This window comes from Vespa mandarinia, chromosome 17 (assembly GCF_050613455.1).
Source record: "Vespa mandarinia isolate Hongniang chromosome 17, ASM5061345v1, whole genome shotgun sequence".
In the NCBI taxonomy this organism is placed as follows: domain Eukaryota; kingdom Metazoa; phylum Arthropoda; class Insecta; order Hymenoptera; family Vespidae; genus Vespa; species Vespa mandarinia.
The window spans coordinates 1820001-1845016 of NC_140826.1; the positions used below are offsets into that span (position 1 = coordinate 1820001).

A 25016-nucleotide genomic window follows, 5' to 3' on the forward strand; every position below is an offset into this window, starting at 1 on the left:
TACTATTAATACTAGTTTATCTCTTTCGATAGTGCCAATAAATAAAAGGTTGCTATTTATTGGGTCAGAATTTTTAAACTTTTTTGATTAGTATCTTAAATCAATATAGTTATTATCATCAATATTATTTATAATAAAATAATCGATACGATTATTATAAGTAATCCATTTTTACATAAAAATTGTTAGTATATTAATTGTAATATTTGCAAATATAATAATTTATTGGTATTTTAAATAAATCCAAATGCAGTAAAAACAAATTATATTACGTTATTTTAACTATAAATATTGACCAGAATACTTACTATACCTACATAATAAAAATACTGACCAAATAAATAGAAGATAAAATGGATAAAATAGATTAGATGAACATTAAAAAAAAAAAATTCAAATATCAATATCGAAATCTTGATACTTATTTTAAAGTAATTTCTTCTTTACACATTACCTCTACTTCGTTCGCAAATTGTGTCATTATTCTAGAACTGACATAATGGAATGTAAAAATATTATGTTCGTAATAATACAATAGCTTCTAGAAAAAAAAAATATAAAACCGATATTTCCGTTGTACGAGATAATAAAAAGTGAAAAAAAAAAAATTCGAGTGATACGAACAGAAAAGAAAAAGAATTTATTAGACAAACGATATTATTGTTTTTGAAATAGTTCTATCAATGGCAACATTATCTTTTCTATGTTTCTTTCATTTAGTCTAATTAATAATACGATTATTGTAACAGAAATTGAGATTAATCTATCGGAATGAGAAATGCAATAGTATATATTGTATAATATATTGTATAATATAATAATACATACAGTATGTAGCGCTCTAAAAAACATAATACGTATAGTATTTATTTGTATACTTACTGTACTATGTATTATACTATACTGTATATATTATACGCGAGGATAATTTAAAAAACTCACAGAGTTTTTTCTTTTTATTTTTTAAGGGAAACACGTTATTAAGTGAAAAATATAATACTTATGTATACTATATACAAGTTATTATTGCTTACGTAGTATAATATTCGTACATACATATGTACTCATTACATATCTATAGAGTAACGATATAGTATGTTTTATCTTTATATATACATATATATACATTATATATACATACATATGTATATATACATTTTTTCGATAGTTCATTTATTTCACTATTTTAATCATTATTTAATATTTATACGCGCGCGCGTATGTGTGTGTGTGTACTATATCATGCTTGTTTGGTTAATTGATGACATTCGAATGTCACGCGATACGATTATCCATTTATATTATTTTCCAAGTACAGTTAAGATATTGTGCGATTGTAGATAAATGTGTATAAACAGATTGAAAAGAGATGCGAACGTCCTAATTTCGATTAGATTTTATGATTCATCTATCATTATATTTTTATTTACTTGCCAGAAAGAAAAAAGAAATTATCTGTATTTTAACGATAATTAATAAATCGATTAAACGATATCGATTGAAAAATTGATCATTTATCACAAATTCGATAATAGATCGAAAAGCTAGCGAAATTCAAATTATTTTATATAACAATTATTATACATATATATATACATACATATATACATACATATATATATACATATATACATACATACATACATACATACCGTGACCAAAATAATTCTTGTTCCAAGGTTGCTCGTAATCTTGATATAATGGGCTTCTGAACGATCCGTAGGTTAATACCTCAGGAATATAAACGAGATCCATTGTTATTATTTCTATGAAAAATTTATATCTTTGTTGTTATTGTCTTTTCTTTTTTCTTTTTTTTTTCTTTTTCCCCTGTTTTTGTTCGAGTTTTCTTTTGAAAATCTTCAAGATAGAAGTTAATTCATCGTATATAATTTTATTCTTGTATTTTTCAAAAATCGAGTATCGTAAGTATCGGTGTTTCGTTATCTCTTTTCTCTCTATTTTAGGATTACAATTAGCTCGCAGTAATTAGCATAGTAAACTCAATGACATATTTCTTATTGATATTATTAATTCAAGGATATCGTTACGAAGCTAAAAACTTTGTTCTCTTTCTCTCTCTCTCGTTTATTCTTTTTTTAAGGATATGTCTTCTAGCTTTTTGTTTTGTCTATTAGACCAGCCAAGATAGCTTCGTGTGATCCTTTCGATTCGCACAATAATTATTTTCTACTTTTATTTTATATTTACATTTATATTTATATCGTATTTAATATTTTCAAGCAACGATGATATCTCTCTGATTATAACAACAAAAATATGTTACTATGTTCCAATCATTGAATAGTAAACAAACGTAAGTAAAAACGTAGTTTCGATGATCACGAGAAATGTAAGATCTTCTCGGGACGTCTTGTTTTCAACTGGCGAACCTCGTTGACGGCACGTATGTTTAGCCTATCGATCTCTCTGTCTCACTCTATTTTCCTTCCTTCTCTTTCTCTTTCTCTCGTTTCTCTTTAGTTTCTCTCCCACCACTTTACTTTCCTACAACTTCCCTCTCACTCCTCTTAGCATCGTGTCTCCTTGTCCTTGATGGTTTACCCCTTCCATTCATACGGGTGGTTCTCGTACATTTGAAACGACGTCGTTTTCCTCTCTCGATGCCTAAAACCTTCATAAGCTCTGTAATTTCATTTCCTTTTTTCTTTTCTTTTTTTTTTTCTTTTCCTTTCTTTTTATCGATGTCACATTTACTTAGATTTTTCTTTCTTTACTTTTTTTTCTTTCCTTTCTTCTTCTTTTAATCGTTTCTGCATACGTTTTTATTTCTTAAAAGTTGAATCAATAAAATTTCATAACATTCGTTTTCGTTCATACAAATTTTTAATTCATTTCGAGATAAATTTTTTACTCATCTTTTATTTTTTACATTGTTCAAATATTTTTTTTGTTTTGATAATTTTTATACACGGTTTTTCTTATCTCCTTTCTTTTTTATTTTTCTTTTCCTTTTCTTTTTTTCTTTCTTTAAGATCGACAATGGCAATAATTCTAAATTTTAATAAAAATATTTATATAATTAATTGCACATGGCATAATGCAAGAATGATAAAGTTTACATCAGAAAAATTCCTTGAAAATTTTTTTTCTTCATTCTTTTTTTTATGACGTTTTTGTATTATTATCTGGTGAACCATAACTAATAAAGAAAATAGAATGAAGCCATTATTTATATGATCGTTTCTTTGCTAGTATGAGCAATGCCAAATGGTATGGACTAATTCTTTCTTTTTTCGTAGATTAAACAAATGTTTTTCGTTTTTTCGTTTGAAAAAAAGAAAGGAAGAAAAAAAAAGAAAAGACAATTACGTTTGATAAAGAAAAATGGCGACGTTAATCTTCTGCAAAGAAAAACAAGATGTCTTCTTATCGACTTAATCCTACATCTGTCGATTATAAAAAAGCTATCTTCGAAGATAATAATGAAAAAGAAAGAAACGGAATATTATCTTTACTTTAAGTACTTACGATAATAAAATATTTTTATTATCAGTTAAATCACTTGCCAAAAGTAACGATTTCTTTCTGTCGATATTTTATAGTATAATAAAATATATTTCTTTATGATAGTAGTTTACGATTCATTGTAATTTTAATTTTATGAGCTTCCTAATGAAGATGTATATCCTTCGAAGTTGTTTTTGTTTTTTTTTGGAAAATGAGGATAGAGAAAGTCTGAAGGAAAAGGAAAAATAAAAGTGAAAAGTAATTTTGTAAAATTTAATTCAAAATATATTGAAAATTTCTAATCATTTATAGGAAAGTTTGGGTGGAAATTCTCGAACGGCAATGTTAGGTACAGTTTCACCAGCTAACATTCATCTCGAAGAAACCTTATCAACTCTTCGATATGCATGCCAGGCACGGGCTATTGTTAATCGCATTCGAATTAATGAAGATCCACATGACAGATTAATTCGGTAAATTATGGAAATATTATTCATTAGAAAATTCTTTTCTTTATGCATTTTATGTATATTATCAAAGATGGCTTATATCAATTAGAATGATAATATTATACTTTACTTTTTTTAGCGAATTGAAGGCGGAAGTCTTACGATTACGAGGAGTTCGTGAAGGATATGAAAAACAACTTGGAGTTTGTCCACGTAAACTTGTTGATAGCATAGAATCAAACGTAAAGGACACCGAGGAGATTGAACGAAAGCAAGAGGAAATTAACAGGTTAAAAGAACAATTGAAAAAAACAGAGGAACAACTTGCTGCCACTCAAAAGTAAGTTTATTTTAAAGTTCATTAAAGGAAAAAAAAAAAAGAACAAAAATTATCATCTTAGCAAATAGAATTATTACATTATCATAATTACTGTATCATATATTTTGAATAATATTTCTGCTAACGCTATAAAATAATTGCTTCGAACTTATCCAATCGATCGTCATAAATTTGGGAACGAGTACCTCCATTTTTAATTTAAGTAGGACGTTTTTGAGAAGATTTGTCATATTTATTATTATTTTAATATATAATTCTTCAATAGAAATTTCGAAAATTGATATAAATTTTTTCAGTCGAATTTTTATTATATATCGTATGCTTTTATATTTTCGAATCGAATGTAAACTTTAATAGTCAGCGAATTTCGATTGCAGGAGCAGCTTGGAAAAATTACAGGAAACCGAAGAAAGAAAGAATTCCGAGCTAAAATATTTACGACGTTGTGGAATCGCAGTTGAAATTGATTTACGTGAAAAGGATAAACAACCATGTTTAATAAATCTCGCTGCTGATCCTATGTTGTCTGGTACATTGTTGTATTTAATTCCGCCTGGTTTGGTACGCATTGGAAAACGTTCAGAGAACTCAGAAACCTTTAAAAAAGTACCATTGGATATCGTTTTGGATGGGCCACTTGTTAGAAAATTGCACTGGTTAGTTCTCGATTTCCAGAGACGTTTCCTTCAACAATCGAGACGTTCTTCTTCATCCTTTTTTAAAGCCAGTCGATCCAAAACTTCCAGAGATACTACTCCTCACTTCTTTTGCATTTTGCTTCTGAATATATTATGCTATCCTCGTTTTCCTCTGCCGATATTTCTCGTATCAACCTTCACGTAATCATGTCCTCTCATTGGATCCAGGCGTGTTCATCTTTTTATCATATCTTATTAATGCATGATTATATACTGGTTATATCACTGAGTTGTTTCTACAATTATCGATTCTGCACTATTGATTCGAATAACAAATACTAAAACAAGATTTCTAATGCTGATAAAACGAACATCTAAGAAACACTATTTTTTTTAATATACATTAATTTACATCACAGGTTTTTCTTCGTTGATATGTTTTGATTTGTTAATCATTATAAATGACTTGCTAATCATTATAATTGTATATTCATTTCATTGAAAATTGCCAATATTGATTATTAATTGATGTTTTTTTCTTTTTGATAGTACTATAGAAAATAAAAATGGTAAGCTTATGTTGTTGCCAGAGATGGATGGTGATACCTATCTGAATGGTCAGGTAATTTGAAAGAATAATAATTATATTTCTATGTAACACCTTATATACAAAAAACAAACAAAAATTATACGTATTATATTATTGACAGGTGGTGAGTGGGAAAGTACATCTAAAACATGGTGATCGACTTGTCATAGGTGGCAATCATTACTTCAAAGTTTCAAATCCACATGATGAGACTGGAAACATACAAATTTCTTCACAAGCTATAGACTTTGAATTTGCACATCAAGAAATACTCAAGATACAAGAAGAAAAGTAAGTTATTCGCTAACAGAATAAAATTGAATTTATTAATGTAATTATTATTATTACAATTTTTCTAATATTTAGATTAAGAGCAGAACTGGAGGAATCAAAACAGAAAGCCATAAAGGAATTAGAAAATGCAAAACGAGAAGTAGAGTTACAACTTGGCTCTCAAAAATCTACCTACGAACATAAAATCGAGGTTCTTGGTAGTACATTGGAAGAACAAAAATTAGCATTGGAAGAAATAAATCGTCGTAAACAAGAACTCGAATTAGAAAAAGAGATACTCGCTAATGAAATAGAAACGAATAATAGAATCAAAAAAATTCAACAAGTGGAAACTAAAGCAAATGTTTCACCATACAAGTCAAATTTTCTTCAAGAATTAGAAAGCATATTGAACGAAACTACTGCAGATTTTGAAAGTGCCCTTAAAATCAAAACCAGTGCTGAGACTATAAAAGCTGGTGGTATTAGTTTGCACGAGATGCAAATACTCGTTAGGGAAGCAACTGAACGATGCAGAGAAGTTGGTATAAATTATGTACGTATAAATTACATACGTAATTAGATTAGGGTTGTCAAATTTGATTAGAGATTCAACCTTAAAAATATCTCACTTTTTATATTTTAGAACTAAATAACTGAAAGTCTTGATATTTTTAACTATTATCTATGTTTATCTTTTTTCTATTCTATCTATTTCATGGTCATTAAATAAGATAAAATGGAAATTATTACGTGTTTATTAGAGCAAATTTTAAAAACATTGAATATTCTCATAACATAAGAAGTTCGATAACCTTGAGTTGTAAATTCTAACAATCATAACAGACTTGATTCATTAGTATTCTTTGTATTTTAGGAATTTAATCAACAACAGACTCTAATTGATAAGAATCTGAGACCTGTGATTCGTGTTCGAGATAAAGATCATAAAAGGGAAACATTGTGGGAACCAATGCGATTTTTAGATTGGGTTCATCAGTTGCGTGATTATGATATAGAAAATTCGTTGAAAGAGTTACAGAATTCAGAAAATGATTGGATACCTTTCGATAATACCGAAACGTTCGACGATTCTTTAAATAATAGTAGAATTTCGATAAATTTAACACCTGTGAAGAAACATTTGAACGAAAGTTTTCAACAATTATCTATGGATACGTCGATGCATGATTCTATGACGCAAGAGGAAGTATCCGAATCTCAACAGCGCAAGAACGTAAACACTTATCTTATGCAAATTGAACGCGCGACACAGTCTTTAAGTAAACTATGTCAACAATGTGAAAGCCCTGAAATTAACAATACAATTAGCGATTCTTTAGATAGAGTACAAAATATTATCGTTGATATAAGGAGTATGTTGCTTGTTAAAAATTTGAAGGATAGTAAAAATGAAAGTGTAAGTTCGACTGGATCTGTTAATAATACTGTGATCGAAAGAATTGATTGTACAAACACCGTGCAATTTGTGAATAATGATATTCCTAAAGAAGATATCAAGTTAAACGCATCTCCGGTCAAATCGAATTTACGCAATAATAATATTACACATCCTAAAAATGGAAATATTCCAAAATCCGTACGATTTACGGATAAAATTCAACATCATCTAACTTAATATTTAAAAATAGAAAACTTGTCGAATAATATAAAATATTTCTTTCTTTGCCTACAATGGCTGAAAATAATGAAGCGAGAATATGACACCTGTGATATATTATTCACTAAATGATTTTTATAAAATTATTGAAGGTTTAGAAATAAAGTAATCAACCGTTGTTTCCAACAACAAGCTTTTTCTTAAAAATAAATTTGTCATATTGTTATTAGGATCTCTTAATCTCATTCATTCTTGCCATTTTTATTTTTATTTATCTTCTTGACAAGACTTATTAATATTTTATTATATTTGGTTATATTCTTAATCTCATTGATAATTAAAAATGTTATATAAATTTATATGTAATATTGATTATTAAGAAAAAACTATTGCCAATGTATAAATATTTAGAAACGTATCTTAAGATCAGTTCATATGTAATTAGATTAAATAATTATTTACATAAGCATGATTGGTATCAATATATTGTTAGGTTATAATGGTATATAATTCGTGTGTTGTAACTTTTTTAAAACTGTATTTTTTTAATGCAATCTTTTTATAACAGTTATTTTTATGCCAACGTGATTTTACTTTTATTTCTGAATTAATTAAAAAAAAAAAAAAAAAAAAAAATGGAAGAGAAAAGGGTGATTTATATGAGTAGTATTTTTTTTATCTATCTACATTTTTATATCTTATCTTTGTGTGTTTTAAAAAAGTACAACGATGAAACATGAAGATTCAGATAATATGATTTTAAATAATATATATTTTCACACAAAATTTTTGTATATTTGTAACGAACTAGTATAATAAAAAAAAAAGCGTAGATTATAATAGTACAATAAATTTATTAAATTAATCAAAGTAATCTTCAATGTCAATATCAGGATCAAGTATGTCTTCGCCATATGGAGTCAAGTCTATTTGATTGAGAACAAGGTTTTCACACATTTCTTCTAGATTAGTATCTCCTATAAGTACTGCTCCTTGTAACCTTCCATTTTCTAATATAAGTTTTATATATTCTTCTTTTTTTGTTACTCGAAGCAATATCTCATAATTTTTATCTAACTTTTGACCATTGTATAAACCTATCAAAACTACTTTGTAATCAAAAAATTTAGTAACGTGAGTAAAAAGTTCAAAACAAAAATCTTGCATGTAATCTTCTTCTTTCAGACTCGAAGTCATAGACTTTGCGGCATAAATTCCCATTTGATGTGCTTGCGTCCAAAGTCTCATTTGAAACCAATGCTTTGCTATTTCCCATCTTGCAGTACATACATCTCCTGCTGCATAAATATCTTTTTCCGAAGTTTCCAATTTCCAATCCACGCATAAACCTTCATCTTCTCCTTTCTCAAGATTTTCTAAACCCGTTAAGTTTGAGTTTGGTACAACACCAGTTGCAGATACAATAAAATCACAACCAATAATTTTACCATTTGTTAATTTTATATACACAGGCCAGTTCTCGGTATCGCTACATTCTGTAACTTCTTCTTTTTTAAGAATTTCATTTACTTCACATTCATATTCAATCTGGACTTTTCTACAGTTTGATGAAGTACCTTTTATAACAAAATTATTATGCCAATCTGGACCAAGAGCAGGTCCTCCTTCCTTAGATGGTCCAGTAGTAGTATACCTCATTCTTCGGATAGGTTTAATGTCACTATTTTCTGATTTATCTCTATTATAAACATCTTGTAAAAAGAATTCTGCTGCACCTGGATCAATAAATGTTGCAGATATGTGCTTATCTTTTATCACCCAAACTACTTCAACATTTTTTACTTCATGCACAAGTTCAGTTGCAATGCCTCCATTTCCAACAACCACAATTTTTCTAGCATTTTGAATCTTTTGAGAAAATTGAATCACTGATTCAGTATCTCGAATACCTATGACAAATTTATTATTTTCTGCTATAAGTTTTGGTCTGCCACCATTACAAAGACATAATTTTGTATATTTTATTGATCTTCCAGTTTGAGTTTTTATATATTTCTTGTTAACATCTATATTTGTTACAATGTCATGTATAACTTGTAATGAAGGATGCTTTTCAGCAAGGGTTTTTGCATTTTTCTCCTCAATATCAAATTGCATCACTGTCTTACCCAATGGAATAATATTTGTTACTGTTTTAATTAGCGGACTTGCAGTAATTAATACAGTACTTTTCTCTGGCGCAAGAAAACTTATACCTTCTGCACAAGACACACCTGCTATACCACCACCTACTATAGCAAACGTGCAGTTTATGATTTCATCAGCCATTTTTATTTTATATCAATTGTATCAACTTATAGAAAGTATTCTTTTCAATATAGATGCAATATCTTATGTAATATTCATCAATCATTTAATATTTTTTAAACAATTATATTTGTTTTTGTTCGTTATACCACTCTGAATAGTTGTATTTCCTAAGAGGAACATCAAGCGTTAAAGTACCATATTCTTTTGCTTTAAGCACAGCTACATGAAGTTGTTTATATTTTCTTTGACAAATTCCAGTTTTCCTGGAAAACATTTAATGATTTAAAGCTATTTAAATTTTAATTATCAAATCAACATTTTGATAAAACTTACCTGTAATGTAGTACTTCACCTGTGTATATAGAAATGAATTGTTCCAATAATTTAACGTTCCTGTAATCCAAGATTAAATATTCATCTCTGCATATTGGACAAGGATTACCACAACTTATTATACCTCCTCTCTATAAATAAAAACAATTCATTAATTTAAATACTATGCAAATATATATACTATGATAAGGAAAACAAATAATTTGTTAAACACGTACTATACATGTTTTTCTCGTTTTCCTAGGGGGTATTTGTCCTATATGATTTCTTCTATACTTTCTCCATACAGGTTCATCCCCATAAGTTTGTTTATAAGCTAAAACATTAGACATGAAAAAAATTTTCTTTCAAAATCTTACAAATATGATTATTTTAATTTTTATATACTCTTCATGGTTATTTTTAATGGAATATCATTTCATAGATTTAGCTTACCGTTGCTTAGCATATATTCGATACTAGTTTCAACAGGAATAATTTGTCTTCTGTCTTTAGAAGGATCTATTTTTTTATCTTCATTATTATCTTCAGTATCATTATTTTCCTCTTGATAGCATTTGTGTGAAGAAGAAATCAATCTTACAGGTACATCCTAAAAGCAACCTGATTTTCAAAACTAAAAGAAAAATCAATTGTCAATGGTGAAGATTAATCCCTTACTCTTTTGGTTAATACAGATTGCAACGATGTTCTGGTTAAACCTAATACCCTAATGAGCAATGACATACTTTTATATTTTAATAATGATTTATTAATAAAATTTCTTCAATTTTTAGAATTTTTCTTAAAATTGTTAAGAAATCAAGAAGTACATATTGATTAGGAAAATCAAGATAAGTCTATGCCGCGCTCTCTAGTGGCTAAATTTTGTACTATACTTAAACCTACGTTATCTAACGTGCGAAGTATGTACTATGTTAATCTATATTATATAAAGGTTATGGTCTGTATGCAATGACTAAGAAACGAATGTTCGAAAAGTCTGGATGTACTTATCGTAATTGTCAATAAAGTCGTAATCATGTGGAGAAAGAATTAAATTCTTTTACGATGTATTTTTGGTTTTAAATTGATCAGTGTAGATCACTTTATTATTATTATTTTATATGTTAAATAAATAATAAGAAACATGGTAGACACAAAAGTAATTGCAAACGAAGAACAAAATTGTCAAGAGAGTAGAGTTCGTGCAAATAGTTCTGGTACAACAACTTCGACACCTTCTTCTTTATCTGATTATATGACAGGAGAAGCAGATGATAGTTCTGACAGTAAAGGCAGCATACCTTTCAACTTAAAATCCGTAGAACCTTTAGTTTCATTGTCTAAGGTTAACATATACTTATTATAAATTTTTACATGCTTTGTTTATATACATTTATTCCTTATATTATCATCTTTAAATATAGGCAACATCTGATGAAGATCTACAAAGAATGGTAGAAAAATGTAAACAAATGGTATTAGAAAGCGCAGAATGTTCAGATGAAAGAAAATGGCTTGTAAGGCGTTTAATTGAATTACGTTTACGAGTTCAAGAGTTGCGAGAAACATCAGACAAGAATCTTCTTGAAACTCATGTAATACTCGGTCATCATTTGGTTCCACAAAAGTATCATATAACTTCTTCTGGACCTGTATATTGTGATCATTGTAGTGGCACAATTTGGATGATGCTTCAGTCTTGGTACATGTGCAGTGGTAAATTCAAACAGTGTATTACTAATCAGTAAATATCCATAAATAATATTAATATTATATATATAATAGATTGTAGGTTCTGTGTTCATTGGAAATGTTTAAATAATATATGTCGTGTGTGTGTACATGTTATTGCTAGTGAAGCTGGTGGTTATACTTATACTAAAGACATTTGTCCAGAAAGAGGATTATCTAGTCAAGGATATCGCTGTGCAGAGTGCAAGATACAAATAACGTTTAGTAAGTGATTTTCTATATTGAATTGAAATAGTAAAATAAAATTTTATTAATTTATTAAAATAAGGGTAACAATATCATAGCTATGTAAGCATATTGATAGTAAATGCATGTTATTTAATTATATTTATATATTAATTCTTACAAGCATTCCCGAAAGGATTGTCATTATCTTGTTTTGGTAGTCCTTTTAAGAGTTCAGGTAACCACATAGTCAGTATTTATTTTGTGAAGATAGATTAGTACTAATCTTTTCTTGAATATAACAGTATTTAGATTTATTACATATTTATTACATGTACTTGTTTATCTTCTCTCCTTTTCATTTTCTTAAATATTTAATAATGATAAATACACATAGAATCAGCATGGATAGAGCCACGACTGTGTGACTACAGTGGTTTATATTACTGTCAGAGATGTCATTGGAATACGACTATGGTAATACCTGCAAGAGTTATTAGAAACTGGGATATGGAACCAAGGCTTGTTTGTCGTGCCGCAGCTCAATTATTGGCACTCCTTGAAGATCGTCCATTTTTATTATTGGAAGAATTAAATCCAAAATTGTTTACGTTAGTCCCAGATTTGTCTTTAGTAAAAGTAAGATATATTTGAAATTTTATGACATAATAAAAGAAGTAATAAGCTTGAATAATATTAATAAATTCTGATAAAATAATATTTCTATATAGAGAATGAGAGAAGAAATGCAAATGATGAAGCGTTATTTAATAATTTGCCCAGAAGCTAATATACAAGGATTGCCATGGAAAGTTGGATTGCGTACACATATAATTGAAAATCCTGGAAATTATTCGATAAAAGATCTTATCGATCTACAAAGTGGTGTTTTACTTGAAGAAATTCGTGTTGCTTATGATATTATGCATGTTCATATTACCGAACAATGCGAATTATGTAAAGCTAGGTAAATTTTTAATTATTTTCACTAAAAATTATATAAGTTTAGTAACAATTAGTTAATACTTATACTTGCTTATATATATTATATTATGTGTCATAGTATATAATATTATATAATATAATATACAATATCTTCAGAGGTCATTTATGTGAAGTGTGTGGAAACAATGAAATTATATATCCCTGGGATGCTTGTGCAATTAATTGCCAACAATGTCTAGCTGTGTACCATCGTCCCTGTTGGTCTAAACGAAATCACTCTTGTCCGCGATGTGCACGACTTGAAAAACGTCGAGCTTTAGAAGAAGGAGAACCTTCAAATATTAAGAACCTTTCTAAAAATGAATCATCTGAACATCATAAAGTTAAAAATTCGCTTGAGTGAGTAAATGTTATTTGAAAAACTTTATGAATAATTTTCGTATATTTGTTAAGTTGAAAAGAAAAGAAAAAGAAAAAGAAGAAAAGAGTTATGTGTGTAATTACTATTCATTGTAAGTTATAACATAATTATAAGATGTTAACAATTTGTGATATATAATTTTAAATAACTGTTTCGTAATTGTGAATGTAATAAATTATGTCTTGTTAATATATATATATATTTTTATATTTTAATCTATATAAGTGAAATTTGATTAAATGTTAATCAGTATTTATTGAAATAAATTGTGATTATATGGTAGATGAGATATACAGAAACGATTTGTAAGAACTATTTTTAAAAATTATCAAACATTAAAACGAATATTCTCTATATTGTTTCGAAATATTACATATTTTTGAAATTTATTAATCAAGGATAAGACTATTACTAGTTATCTTTAAATAGTTAATGTATCAGTAATTATGAAATATAGAAACACTTGCTTAATAAATAAAAACGAGGAATAAACAGGAATATTCAGTAAACAAAACGAACTTGACCTTGTAAGACATTGATAAATTACAATTACATATGTCAAATGCCATCATATCAAAAAATCTTATTTGATAGCCTTTTTCTGGCTATTTCTGTTATAAGTCGCAATACAAGGAATAATACTAATGAGAAAAATTTACATAAAAAAAAAGAAAAATGAAAAAGAATAGAATTTATCATATATCCTTTTGAATAACATTATTACAGAACAGATTCGTATTATACCTTTATACAATCTAATTCATTTAATTAATTGGATATTAATAGAATACTTCGAATCCTTATGTAAAATCTATACGCAGTTATATCTATAGACAGCTTTTTACCTTGAATCAGAATTTTACCTTGAACATAATCATTTCCTGTATTAAATAGCTCAATGTATATAAAATATTTATTATAATATATATTTAAAAAAGGGATATATAAAGTTAATTGATAGATCTATTTGTAGTTTATTTAAAAGAATTAATTGTTAAAAATCATTGTATTATTTTAGCATTTATATAAATATTTGTACAGTTGTTATCAGACTATAATTAACATCTGATGATGCAGTCAGTTGATAGAATAAAATCCTGCTGAATTGTCTCTAAACGAGTAGTCTCTGTTCAACTTGGTAAGACTCTTCATCGAAGTGGTAAGTCTATTAAAGTATAAATTAATCTAATTTTGTTACATTACATTAATCGTTTAAAAAATTATTAATATTTAATAATTAAACAAATATTTATAATTTTTTTTTATAATAAATATATTAGAATTCAATTCTTATATTTATAGAAATATTTTATTGAACGTAGAAAAAAAAATTAAAGAACGTAATTTTATTATATGTCACATGTTAAAATGTCAAATATATACAGGATCTGCAAATAATTTTTATTTACATTATGTACCATTGCAATATTTGTAAATATGAATCGATTACTAATATTAATCACTAATATTGATATAAGATTAAGACTTTTATTAATAAGTATTCATTACTCGTGTGTGATAGTATAGTTCGAATATTTCTTGTAACGTAAGTGTAAAGTTAGACCTAAATAATTCAGAAAACGTTTAGCTAAAAGTTTAATTTAATGTGAAACTAAAATTTTATATTAAACATTTTATTTATTTATTTTCACTCAATTTGTAATTTTTAAATCAATTAATTTTTTTAAACAAGCGTTTCTTTGTAAATATAAGAAAACAAATGTTCAATGTGTAATACAATTGTGATGTAAGTAATCTGCTGCAGGAAGTTCTACGAAACATTTTATATTTTCTACATTAATTATCAAGAATATTGGCTAATGGTCATTTTTGTTCGATTCAAAGAAAAACGATTTATATTGTGATAGATTCATTTTTATATATCTCACGAAAAAAAGATTCAAAATAAACATTAAAGATATCTATGATTTGTTAATCTATTTGAATTTCGATCTATTTGAAAAAGAAAATTACATAATGAGTAAATTAATATAAGTAATAAGACCTTCTTAATTAATAAAATAAACGATTTATATTAAATTATTTGCAGAAATATAAATTATAACTAAAAATGCTGTACACACGACTCCTTGTATTAATGATCTTGATCGTAACGATCGAACAAAGTAGAGGAATAAATATTGGATCAATCTTTGGTTTCGGTCGAGATCTTAAGAGTAATGAAAACAATAACACAACCGATAATGAAAACAATAATGTAATCGACCATGAAAATAATAATCAAACCGAAAATGAAAACAATCCAGAACCTACGAAACTCTCTAAAGTCGAACAAATCCTTAAAACACTTTTAATACCGGTAGAAGCTTTGGAAAATGCAAAAAAAGTTGTTGAAAAAGGTGTGAATGAAATAATATCGAAATTTCCAGAGAAACTTAAAAATTCGATGAAAGGTGATTTTAATAATACCAAACTAAAATACGGTCAAGTTTTGAATTTGGTTTCGGATAATTTCAGAGCTATATATCCAGGTAATATAATTAAACAAAAAAAATGACATACATATATATTTTTTTTGTATATATATATACGTATTTATTTATACATACTTTTTATTACGAGTTGCATGTAAAATAATTATTGTCGAAAATGTAAGTACTTTTAACATTAATTCGACGAGATCAATTTTGCTACAAATAAATTCTGAATATTTAAAAAAAATTATGAATGATAGAATAAAAAAAAAAAAAAGAAAAAAGAAAGTGAGAAAAAACTTAAAATATTTCGTAAGCATAAATTTAAATAACAAATCAGTTTAAATATGGTTTAAATACTTAATATATTATATACATATTACATTATTGATTATACGAATATATTATATTTACGAAATATAACTGATAAATATAAGAATGCTTATATAATTATCTTAAAAGATAATAATTAAAAAACTTATACGAATGTGTACACAGATGATACTAAGAATGAAGATAAAAAAAAAAAGTAAAATTGATTTGATACTAAAAGAACTGATAATATATACACACGCACATTTATATATATATATATATATATATATATATATATGTATATATACCTATTTTTATGGAATTCGTTGAATGACTCTTATTTAATTAAAAGTTATATAATAACATAATGATAGGCTACTATATTTATGAGAAGGAACGAAAGAAAAGAGATTGATATCGTAAGGAATTGATTAGGCATATGTATATTATGAAAGAATTAGTCGTAAAATCACCTAAAAGCGATAGCATTAAATAAAGAAGTTCTTTTTAAAAAATAATAATTTTTTAAGATAGTTACATTGTTAATAAAATTAATTAATTAAATTAAAATTGCTTTTATTTATTCATTATGTTCAGCTTCGATTTTTATTAACAAACATAAACAAACAAACAACAATTTCTTTTTTTATCTATTCTTCCTTCATCTATCATCGGTAAATAAATTAAAAATAGTTAATGATATCTAGTGTTATCTATGTTTATTAATAAATCATGAGTTTCTAGTTTCCAGGATACAAGATAAGAGATTACTTCGTCAAAGTTACATTAAACATGCTAATATTTATATGTATTTATTTATTTATTTATTTCTATGTCCTTTTGGGATATACAATGACCTCATATAATTTTTTTCACAATTGCTTAAATATTTCTTATTCCCAATACCTTATTATTTCTCTTTCTCTCTCTCTCTCTCTCTCTCTCTCTCTCTCTCTCTCTCTCTCTCTCTCTTTCTCTCTCTTTCTCTCTGTTTCTCTCTCTTTTTACGTATTATTTTTGCATTACGATAAAAGTACAAGATATGTTAAAGAAGGGATAGAGAAATGAGTGAAAAAAGTTTTGCAAAACCAAATTCAATTTTTTAAAAAATTAACCGAAATAAATGAATATATACTTATTATATTTTACTTATATTAATCCTTATTTTGACATTTTTTTATTTAACATATAATGATAATATAATTTTCATTATATATGTACCTATATATAATTATAATTATATATATATATATATATATATATATATATATATATATTTATTTATTTATTTATTTATTTTAAATAATTATATAATATATCGAGAAAATAATAAATATTAGAAGTTAATTTTGAAATTATTACAGGTACCCTTTGGTGTGGGGATGGTGATATAGCACAGAACGAAGAAGATCTTGGTTTCTTTGCTAGTACTGATGCTTGTTGTAGAGATCATGACATGTGTTACAGTAATATAAATTCAGGCGAAGAAAAATACCGCCTTCTAAACAATGGAATTTTTACGAGGTTGTATAATTTTTATCTTTTTTTTTTTTTTCTTTTTATTGTTGCAATTTTTAATCTCGATCGTGCGATGTACCTTTTGCATGTTGTTTTTTTAAATGTATATGCAAATTTATTTCAGATAACAAAGATACCCGTATTAATCGCATAATTTCGATAAATAAAGAGATGAAAATGTTAACTTCTTTTATCTTTTCTCATATCATTTCTGTCGAAAGGATATACAGACGGAAGGGTATAAAAAAAATTATTTTTTCTTTTCTTTACAGATCACATTGTTCATGCGACTTTGCATTTTACGATTGTCTTAAAAATGCTAAATCAATCATAGCCAAAAAAATTGGGTTCACTTATTTCGATCTTTTGAGTCCACAATGTTTCAACGAAGATTATCCTATTATAAAGTGCAACAAGTATTCTGGGTACATATAAATTTAATTTCTTAATATTATCATAATATTTTATTTATTGTTTATTATAAAAAAAATTCTTTTTTATTATTATTATTATTATTATTTTAGTCCTCTACTACATAAATGCATTGACTACATGCAAGATAAAACTGAAGAAAAGAAATATCAATGGTTTGATAATAAAAATTTTTAAATTTAAACTTTATATTTTTAATTAAAATTATAAATAACAAATATACTATAATAAACATAGTGTTGCAATAATATAGTTAATAATAATTAATAGTAACAATATTTTAATGTTATGAAAATAATAGTAATTCTTTTATATATAATATTTTTTCGATTTATATTAATATTTGTTTATAAATGTTTAATATACTGATTAACTTAGTGCTTCGATGTAACCTTTCGGTGGTATTCCTCTTACAATGATATGTGGCTTTGTTTTTGGAACCATTCTGCAAATAATTTATTAATTATTTATTAAGAATAATCTTAATATATACGAAGTTCTAATTCAAATATAATAATACATTAGAAAACTTACGTAATACAATCGATAATTGGGCACACCGATAAACAAAGAGTACAACCTGTGCAATCGTCAGTTACTTTTGGTATATGAGTTTCTGAATCAAAAGTAATTGATTGATAACCAGAATCAGCACAGGTCATGTAACATTTTCCACAGTTTATACACATATCCTACAAAAAAAGAAAAATAAATAAATAAATAAATAAAACAAGCTTCGTCAAAATAACATCAGCATACGTATATACTTAATATAAATTAATTACATACATCATCTATTAAAGCAACAACTTGTTCTTTGTTATTCAATTCTTTGAAAGTCCCAATATGAGACAATGACTTTCCAATAACATCTTTTACAGCTGGTACTGATCCAACTGGTTCTGGTGCTGGTCTTGTTGATGAAAAATTAACATCTAATAGATTCATTTTTTCTTTTAACTCTGCGATCTTTTTTTCTCGCAATTTTTGATAATCTCCAAAATATGGTATATTCTGTAATATATTAACAAACGTGAATACCAATTCAAAATAATAACTTTTGATACCAGAGTAATATATACACAGTGGTACTTACTTTACCAAGAGCATGTTGCAAAGAAACCGGTTTGCCCTTTTGATGTTTAAAAGTAGGTGGGCTCTGACCATCCCAATCTTTTGTTTGTTTAAGACTCTTAAGATATAACAATGTTTTTAAACCGGTCACATAATCTTCGATAAGTGTAAAATCTTGATTTTGAATGGCACTGCAAACCTTTTGAAGATAACAAATATCGATATTATCAATTGATATAATTATATATTGACATAATCATATGCAGAAAAAATGATTGATATTACCTGAAGAATAGATGCTCCGCAATGTAAAAATTGCAAAGCAATTTCAGCGGAATCGATACCACCTATACCAAGTATAGAAAATCCAGGAAGCTGTTTAGCAATAGATGACACAGCTCTTAAAGCTTGTGGTCTGGTTGCATTTCCAGACATTCCACCGTATGTAGTCAATTTGTTATATCCTACAGCAGGCCATGGTATCCCATTAGAATTTAATCCCATTAAACCTTGTACTGTATTAATAGCAGACACCCCATTTGCATTGCCTTCATAAGCTGCTATAGCTATTGATACGATATCAGTTATGTTCGGTGTCAATTTAACGAAAAATGGAATTTTCACTGCTGCTCTGACCCATCTTGCAATGTTTCTGACTAACTCTGGATCCTAAAAGATATTATTGGAATTTTTATCAAACTGATCGAAAAAGAAATAAATTATTGATACAAACCTGTCCACATGCCAAGCCCATTCCAGATTCTCCCATACCATGTGGACAAGATAAATTTAACTCTAAAGCATCAGCACCAGCTGCTTCAACTTTTTTTGAAAGTTCTGTCCAATCTGCACTGTTATAAGTGCACATTATACTAGCGATTACAATCTATATATAATACATACATACATACATACATATATTACATAATTAATAGAAAAACTTAAATAATAACAAATCATAAATTTTTTAATATATAAAGACCTTAGTAGGGAAATCTTTCTTAAGTTCGGTAATACTACGACACCAGTATGCTTCAGTTTTTTCGGATATTAACTCAATATTTAAAAAGCTACTTTGTTCAGGTCCAAAATGATGCCGTGATGTAGTTCCTTTAACGATACGCGGTGATACGTTAGTAATTAGATCCTACAAAATATATCACATATAATATTAGTTATATTCTTTATTACAATAATAAAACGTACCTTATCCAAAGAAAATGTTTTAGTAACAGCAAAGCCCCAGCCAGTTTCAAAAGCTCGACGAATCATCGCACTAGTTGTACAGGGTGGTGCAGATGCAAGGCCAAATGGATTTTCAAATTTTAAACCACACATTTCAACACTTATATCAACTTCATCAATTGGTGTATGGAATTTCGGTAATTGTGGTGTATCTGGAACCATTATGCCAAAGGATTCCTATGAAACATTTCAAATACATATGTAATGCAGTATAATGTGTTAGTTTAATAGGTAAATATGTACCTGTAAATATTTATGAATATACCAAGCAGCTGTTTTGCCATCATTTACAGATTCTACAGTAGTTTGAGCAATACCAGCCAAATCACCACCACAAAATACTCCAGGAACGGATGTGCTCATGGTTTTTGTATCCACTATCGGTAAGCCCCATGTATTAAATTTTACCGGTTTCATAGCTTGTTTTACTGTTAATTATTTATTAAAATTAAATTATTATTTATGTATATCAATGTATATTAATTTGATTGGTTCTTTGTTTCCATATATAAATATATATTTATGTTATTATAAATTATTACTATTTATATGTATATTAATTATTATTATTATTAATATTTATATATGGATGTAAATAAATTTATATAGATTACCATCCAAATCATGTAATCCTGATCCAAAAGCTGAAATAACAAAATCAGCTTTTAATCGACAAATCTGTTCATCATCCTCAACCCAATCACCATTGTCTTTCTTTTCGGTTCGACAGAATTCAACAGCAACGATTCTTCCATTACGAACGATCACTTGTTTCGGTGATTGGAAAGGTATAAACTCACATTTCTCTTCTCGAGCCAGATCAACCTAAATTATTACAAACAGATATTAATTTTTCATTGTCAAATAATATTTTTATAGTAATTATTATATATGTATACTTGATAATATATTAACTATTAACTATTATCTACCTCTTCAGGGACAGCACGAATATCGGTAAAACCTTTTCTGAAAACAACATAGACCTTTTTAGCACCACATCTTAAAGCAGAGGTTGCACAATCAAATGCTGTATCACCGGCACCCAAAACTATTACATTTCCTCGAAGATGTGGTAGTTCATTATTACTCTTACAAGAACACATTCCAGGTTTACTACCTTTAGCTACAACTGGAAGGAAACTTTTCGATGTATAATATCCTTCGTTTGATGTCAATCCAGAAAAGATTGTTAATGTTTTTGGCTCTGGAAGACCAATACCCAGAAAAATGGCTTTGCAATTTGTTTTAAAAAGTCCCTGAAATGAATAGAAATTTTTTTTTATTGTTTCTAAATGTACTAAAACGATCGATAAATTCATCCGATTCAAGATAAATTTACCTGAATCGTTAAATCTTTTTCTGATAACGATCTACCCAATTCAATTTTTACTCCAAGATCTTTAACTAGATTTATTTCAAAATCTACTACATCATATGGAAGTCGATATTGTGGAATTTCGGAAGAACTCAGACCACCGATGTAATGCTGTTTTTCAAAAATTGTTATATCATTGTAGCCTAAACGTGCAAGAAACGTGGCACAAGATAAAGATGCTGGACCACAACCGATCAATGCGATCTTCGTATCGGCATGTGGAATTGATTGATTAGGGATTCGTGTTTGAGGAACATTCATTTGTTTGAAGATCTGAAAATATAAATAAATATAATGATAAATCGAAAATAATATTATATAATGATAAAATAAATAATATGACAAAATAAATAATATGTTTGATAATTTAAAAGTATAAATAAATTTAATATATAATATGAGATTGAGAGGATTTGTAACTATAAATAAATTTTATAAATTAATAAAAATAATTTTCTCGAAGATCAGATATTATAAAAATATCAAATAAATTAATTCTTATCATTTCAATCATCAAATAATGCTCCTAACTATTATTACACATCTTATTTTTCGATATTTGTAAACATTTATCCTAATAAACAATTAATTTATAAAAATGATCTAACATTTTTCCTTAGAATTCACAAAATTTCTTTGATATTAATTACCAAACATTTGATAACATTTTTAAAAATATAAATATGTTAATAAAAAAAATGTATTTTACATCGGTAGCAAATTGTTGAAGACCACCAATGTTGATAGGACCTTCTTCACTGGCATGAAGATTACAGCCACCAACGCAAAGGTCACTAGTTGGGCAAACCATACCACATGTAAGACCCAAAGGATTATCTGAAAAAATTTCTTTAGCTGCTCCATAATAATTTTTGTTCGATATTGAAGTAATAAAAGATTTGATGTCCAATTGAGTCGGACAGGATTTTTGACAAGGCGCATCAGCACATTTTAAACAACGTGCCGCTTCTTTCAATGCACCCCTTTCACTCAGTGTCGTATGTTTTATGTCATCGAAATTGTTTTTGAACGATAAGCAACTCTATAAAACCAAATTCAATATAAAAGTAAATACCTTCATTATTTTTCCAAATAAATATCTTTATTATTAAATATAATTAAAATTGTTACAGTAATTATTAATTACGTTATACGATAAAAATATTTACTTATATCATTTAACAATAAAATAAATATGTCTATCTATTCGAATTAGAGGAAGATACTAGACTTAATCATTGATAATCGTGATAGTGGTAAATTGCTTAAGTTAATAAACAATAAATAAATCGGAAATATCGAAAATCGGTTTTATAATAAAAACTTCAGAAATATATTTTGTTAAACTTACATCACACTTGTCGTTGATATTTCTCTTCCATTTTTGTTTCTCTTTTTTTGTAATTGTTGATGGAACAAGATTTGCAAAAGATTTTGTTTTTGGATTTAATTGTAATATATTCTGAAAGCATTGAAAAATTCTAAGAAGTATATTGATAACCATATGAACATATAAGTATGGAGTAAATAAAAGAAATTATTATTAATAGAAAAATAAATTATTAATATAATATAAATAAATAATTAATATATATATATATATATGAAAGAAAAATATAATTAAAATTAATTGTAATTTATAAATATTTCTAAAGCATTCATATACGTTTTATAAAGAATATTAAAAACCGTATAAACAAGTATGTAATATAAAAAAAAAAGAATTATTATTCATTGCAGGAACGTATCCTCTGAACGAAAAGTTTTCAAAGTGTTTAATGCGAAAGTGAGATATACTTGAAGATTCAATTATGACACTAATAAATTTTATAGTTAATATACTTTTTGTTAAATGATAAACAAGATATTAATTAATAATTTATTAACAATTATTAACATTAATTTGTAATTATAAGATTTTGTTAAATGTATACTTTTTGTTAAATGATAAACAAGATATTAATTAATAATTTATTAACAATTATTAACATTAATTTGTAAAAACTAATAACTAATGAACTATTTATAATAAACATACTATGGTAATATAAATATAATAAACTTTACATTACATGTTTAGAAACAAATGAAATGCTTGATTATTAGAGATATATCACTTAAAAAAAAAAAAGATTAATATAAGATAACTACGATTACGCAAAAATAAGTTTTAATTATATACATATCTCTAAACCAAACTCTCTTAAAAATTTAATATTGAGATAAGATAAGTTAATGCTCGAAAAAAAAAACTTCAAATTAAAATAAATAATTAACAGCTGTGTTTGAAGTTGATTGTAAATACATATCTGAAGTCAAATCCTAAAATGGTAATAATGCTTAAACTACTGTGTATAAATACGCAAAGTGTTTTAATATTGAGAATATAATAAATTATTAAAAAGTAAAATAAATAAAGGAAATACTTCGTAATTGATATATCGCAAATATGTAATTTTATACTTACTTCTATATCGGGTATATCTTTGCTAATAAAAGACGTAGCCATTATTTAACCTCTATGTGATAATAAAATACACAATTGCACTATGCCAAAGAGAAAATTGTCACTTCTTATTTCTTACACCGATCAAGCAATTAAATAATTTTATATGTTACTGAAGCATCTCACTTCGAGTTACCAAATAATTAAATTTATTGTTAACTAGATTCTACATTTATTAAAACGAAATGTAGTTATAAATTTCTTGATATTATATCTGCTGTATAAATGAATTTAAGTAGAAATAGCGACTGCAAGTTCACTATATACACACATACATATATATTACATATATCATATATAGTACAAATTCCAAAGAGATAACTTGACATATAATGCGCACGTATGCGAATATACGTATTAGATAGAAAAAGAAAAAAGCATCAATTATACGTTTATACAATGTATACACACACACACACACACACATATATATATATATATATGTATATATTCTCTTTTCGTTGATGACTAAATGATAATAGGATATTGAAATAACATTTAGATAAGAGATTGCTTAAGTTACGTATATATTACATCAATGAAAGATCAAAAATATCCGATGATTCGAATTTCTCAATATTGTAATGTCTGATGTCAAAGACAGATTTACATATAAGCAAAAATGAAAACAATAAGCCTTGATCATTTTTAACATTGCATTAGCCAATGTCCGATCTCTAAGAAAGTATGATCTAATATTTATAGTGCAAATTTAAATTTAATTCAATGTATTTTATTTATTGAATCGAATCATCAATGTTTTTTAATTGCAACCTATTAAGACTACAAATCTACTTAACGTATTGATAACAATGTTTCACAAAAATTGCAAGTTATTAATAATAAGACTACAAATCTAC

At 26.6% G+C, this 25016-nt stretch overlaps 7 protein-coding genes across 14 annotated transcripts in view; 3 read left to right on the forward strand and 4 right to left on the reverse strand.

The window, feature by feature from the left end:
• The window catches only part of LOC118449881 (uncharacterized), a 6944-nt gene extending 4525 nt beyond the window's left edge, over nt 1-2419 (reverse strand). Inside the window, exon 1 of the mRNA XM_035885002.2 lies at nt 1653-2419. Coding sequence (XP_035740895.1) covers nt 1653-1755 — 103 coding nt within the window. The 5' untranslated portion in view covers nt 1756-2419. The remainder of the gene's footprint in view (nt 1-1652) is intronic.
• Nucleotides 1-8021, forward strand: part of neb (kinesin family member nebbish) — a 15903-nt gene extending 7882 nt beyond the window's left edge. The window contains exons 6-12 of one of the 2 annotated variants that reach the window (XM_035884994.2): nt 3784-3944; nt 4060-4260; nt 4638-4916; nt 5448-5520; nt 5609-5778; nt 5854-6316; nt 6638-8021. In XM_035884994.2, coding sequence (XP_035740887.1) covers nt 3784-3944; nt 4060-4260; nt 4638-4916; nt 5448-5520; nt 5609-5778; nt 5854-6316; nt 6638-7399 — 2109 coding nt within the window. In that variant the 3' untranslated portion in view covers nt 7400-8021. The remainder of the gene's footprint in view (nt 1-3783; nt 3945-4059; nt 4261-4637; nt 4917-5447; nt 5521-5608; nt 5779-5853; nt 6317-6637) is intronic. The other variant, XM_035884995.2, reaches the window with a different exon arrangement.
• A 76-nt stretch (nt 8022-8097) lies between these two features.
• Pyroxd1 (pyridine nucleotide-disulfide oxidoreductase domain 1) lies at nt 8098-9670 on the reverse strand. The gene has a single exon (XM_035884998.2). The coding sequence runs from the start codon at nt 9668-9670 to the stop codon at nt 8243-8245; it is 1428 nt and encodes a 475-aa protein (XP_035740891.2). The 3' UTR covers nt 8098-8242.
• Nucleotides 9671-9773: 103 nt separating this feature from the next.
• mRpS18B (mitochondrial ribosomal protein S18B) lies at nt 9774-10799 on the reverse strand. The gene is made up of 5 exons (XM_035885001.2): nt 10646-10799; nt 10421-10577; nt 10204-10301; nt 9986-10116; nt 9774-9915 (listed from the first exon to the last, which is right to left on the reverse strand). Exons 1-5 carry the CDS (start codon nt 10709-10711, stop codon nt 9774-9776), a joined length of 594 nt encoding a protein of 197 aa, XP_035740894.1. The 5' UTR covers nt 10712-10799.
• Nucleotides 10800-10933: 134 nt separating this feature from the next.
• Nucleotides 10934-14361, forward strand: DEF8 (differentially expressed in FDCP 8 homolog). 7 transcript variants are annotated; one of them, XM_085662151.1, is made up of 8 exons: nt 10934-11315; nt 11395-11686; nt 11756-11926; nt 12072-12125; nt 12285-12526; nt 12619-12854; nt 12989-13231; nt 14331-14361. In XM_085662151.1, exons 1-8 carry the CDS (start codon nt 11115-11117, stop codon nt 14344-14346), a joined length of 1455 nt encoding a protein of 484 aa, XP_085518277.1. In that variant the 5' UTR covers nt 10934-11114; the 3' UTR covers nt 14347-14361. The 7 variants fall into 7 exon arrangements, with proteins under 7 accessions (XP_085518277.1, XP_085518276.1, XP_085518275.1 ...); XM_085662150.1 differs by having other exon boundaries at nt 14295-14337; XM_085662149.1 differs by lacking the exon at nt 14331-14361 and adding an exon at nt 14272-14326.
• Nucleotides 14362-15324: 963 nt separating this feature from the next.
• LOC118449882 (phospholipase A2-like) lies at nt 15325-18330 on the forward strand. The gene is made up of 4 exons (XM_085662155.1): nt 15325-15745; nt 17368-17527; nt 17794-17946; nt 18046-18330. Exons 1-4 carry the CDS (start codon nt 15325-15327, stop codon nt 18128-18130), a joined length of 819 nt encoding a protein of 272 aa, XP_085518281.1. The 3' UTR covers nt 18131-18330.
• Nucleotides 18132-24417, reverse strand: su(r) (dihydropyrimidine dehydrogenase su(r)). The gene is made up of 15 exons (XM_035884996.2): nt 24118-24417; nt 23002-23112; nt 22360-22692; nt 21615-21923; nt 21205-21531; nt 20887-21097; nt 20516-20700; nt 20234-20449; nt 20010-20174; nt 19761-19913; nt 19313-19696; nt 19050-19226; nt 18743-18967; nt 18488-18645; nt 18132-18398 (listed from the first exon to the last, which is right to left on the reverse strand). The coding sequence occupies exons 1-15, from the start codon at nt 24157-24159 to the stop codon at nt 18323-18325; spliced, it is 3072 nt and encodes a 1023-aa protein (XP_035740889.2). The 5' UTR covers nt 24160-24417; the 3' UTR covers nt 18132-18322.
• Between the last annotated feature and the right edge of the window lie 599 nt (nt 24418-25016).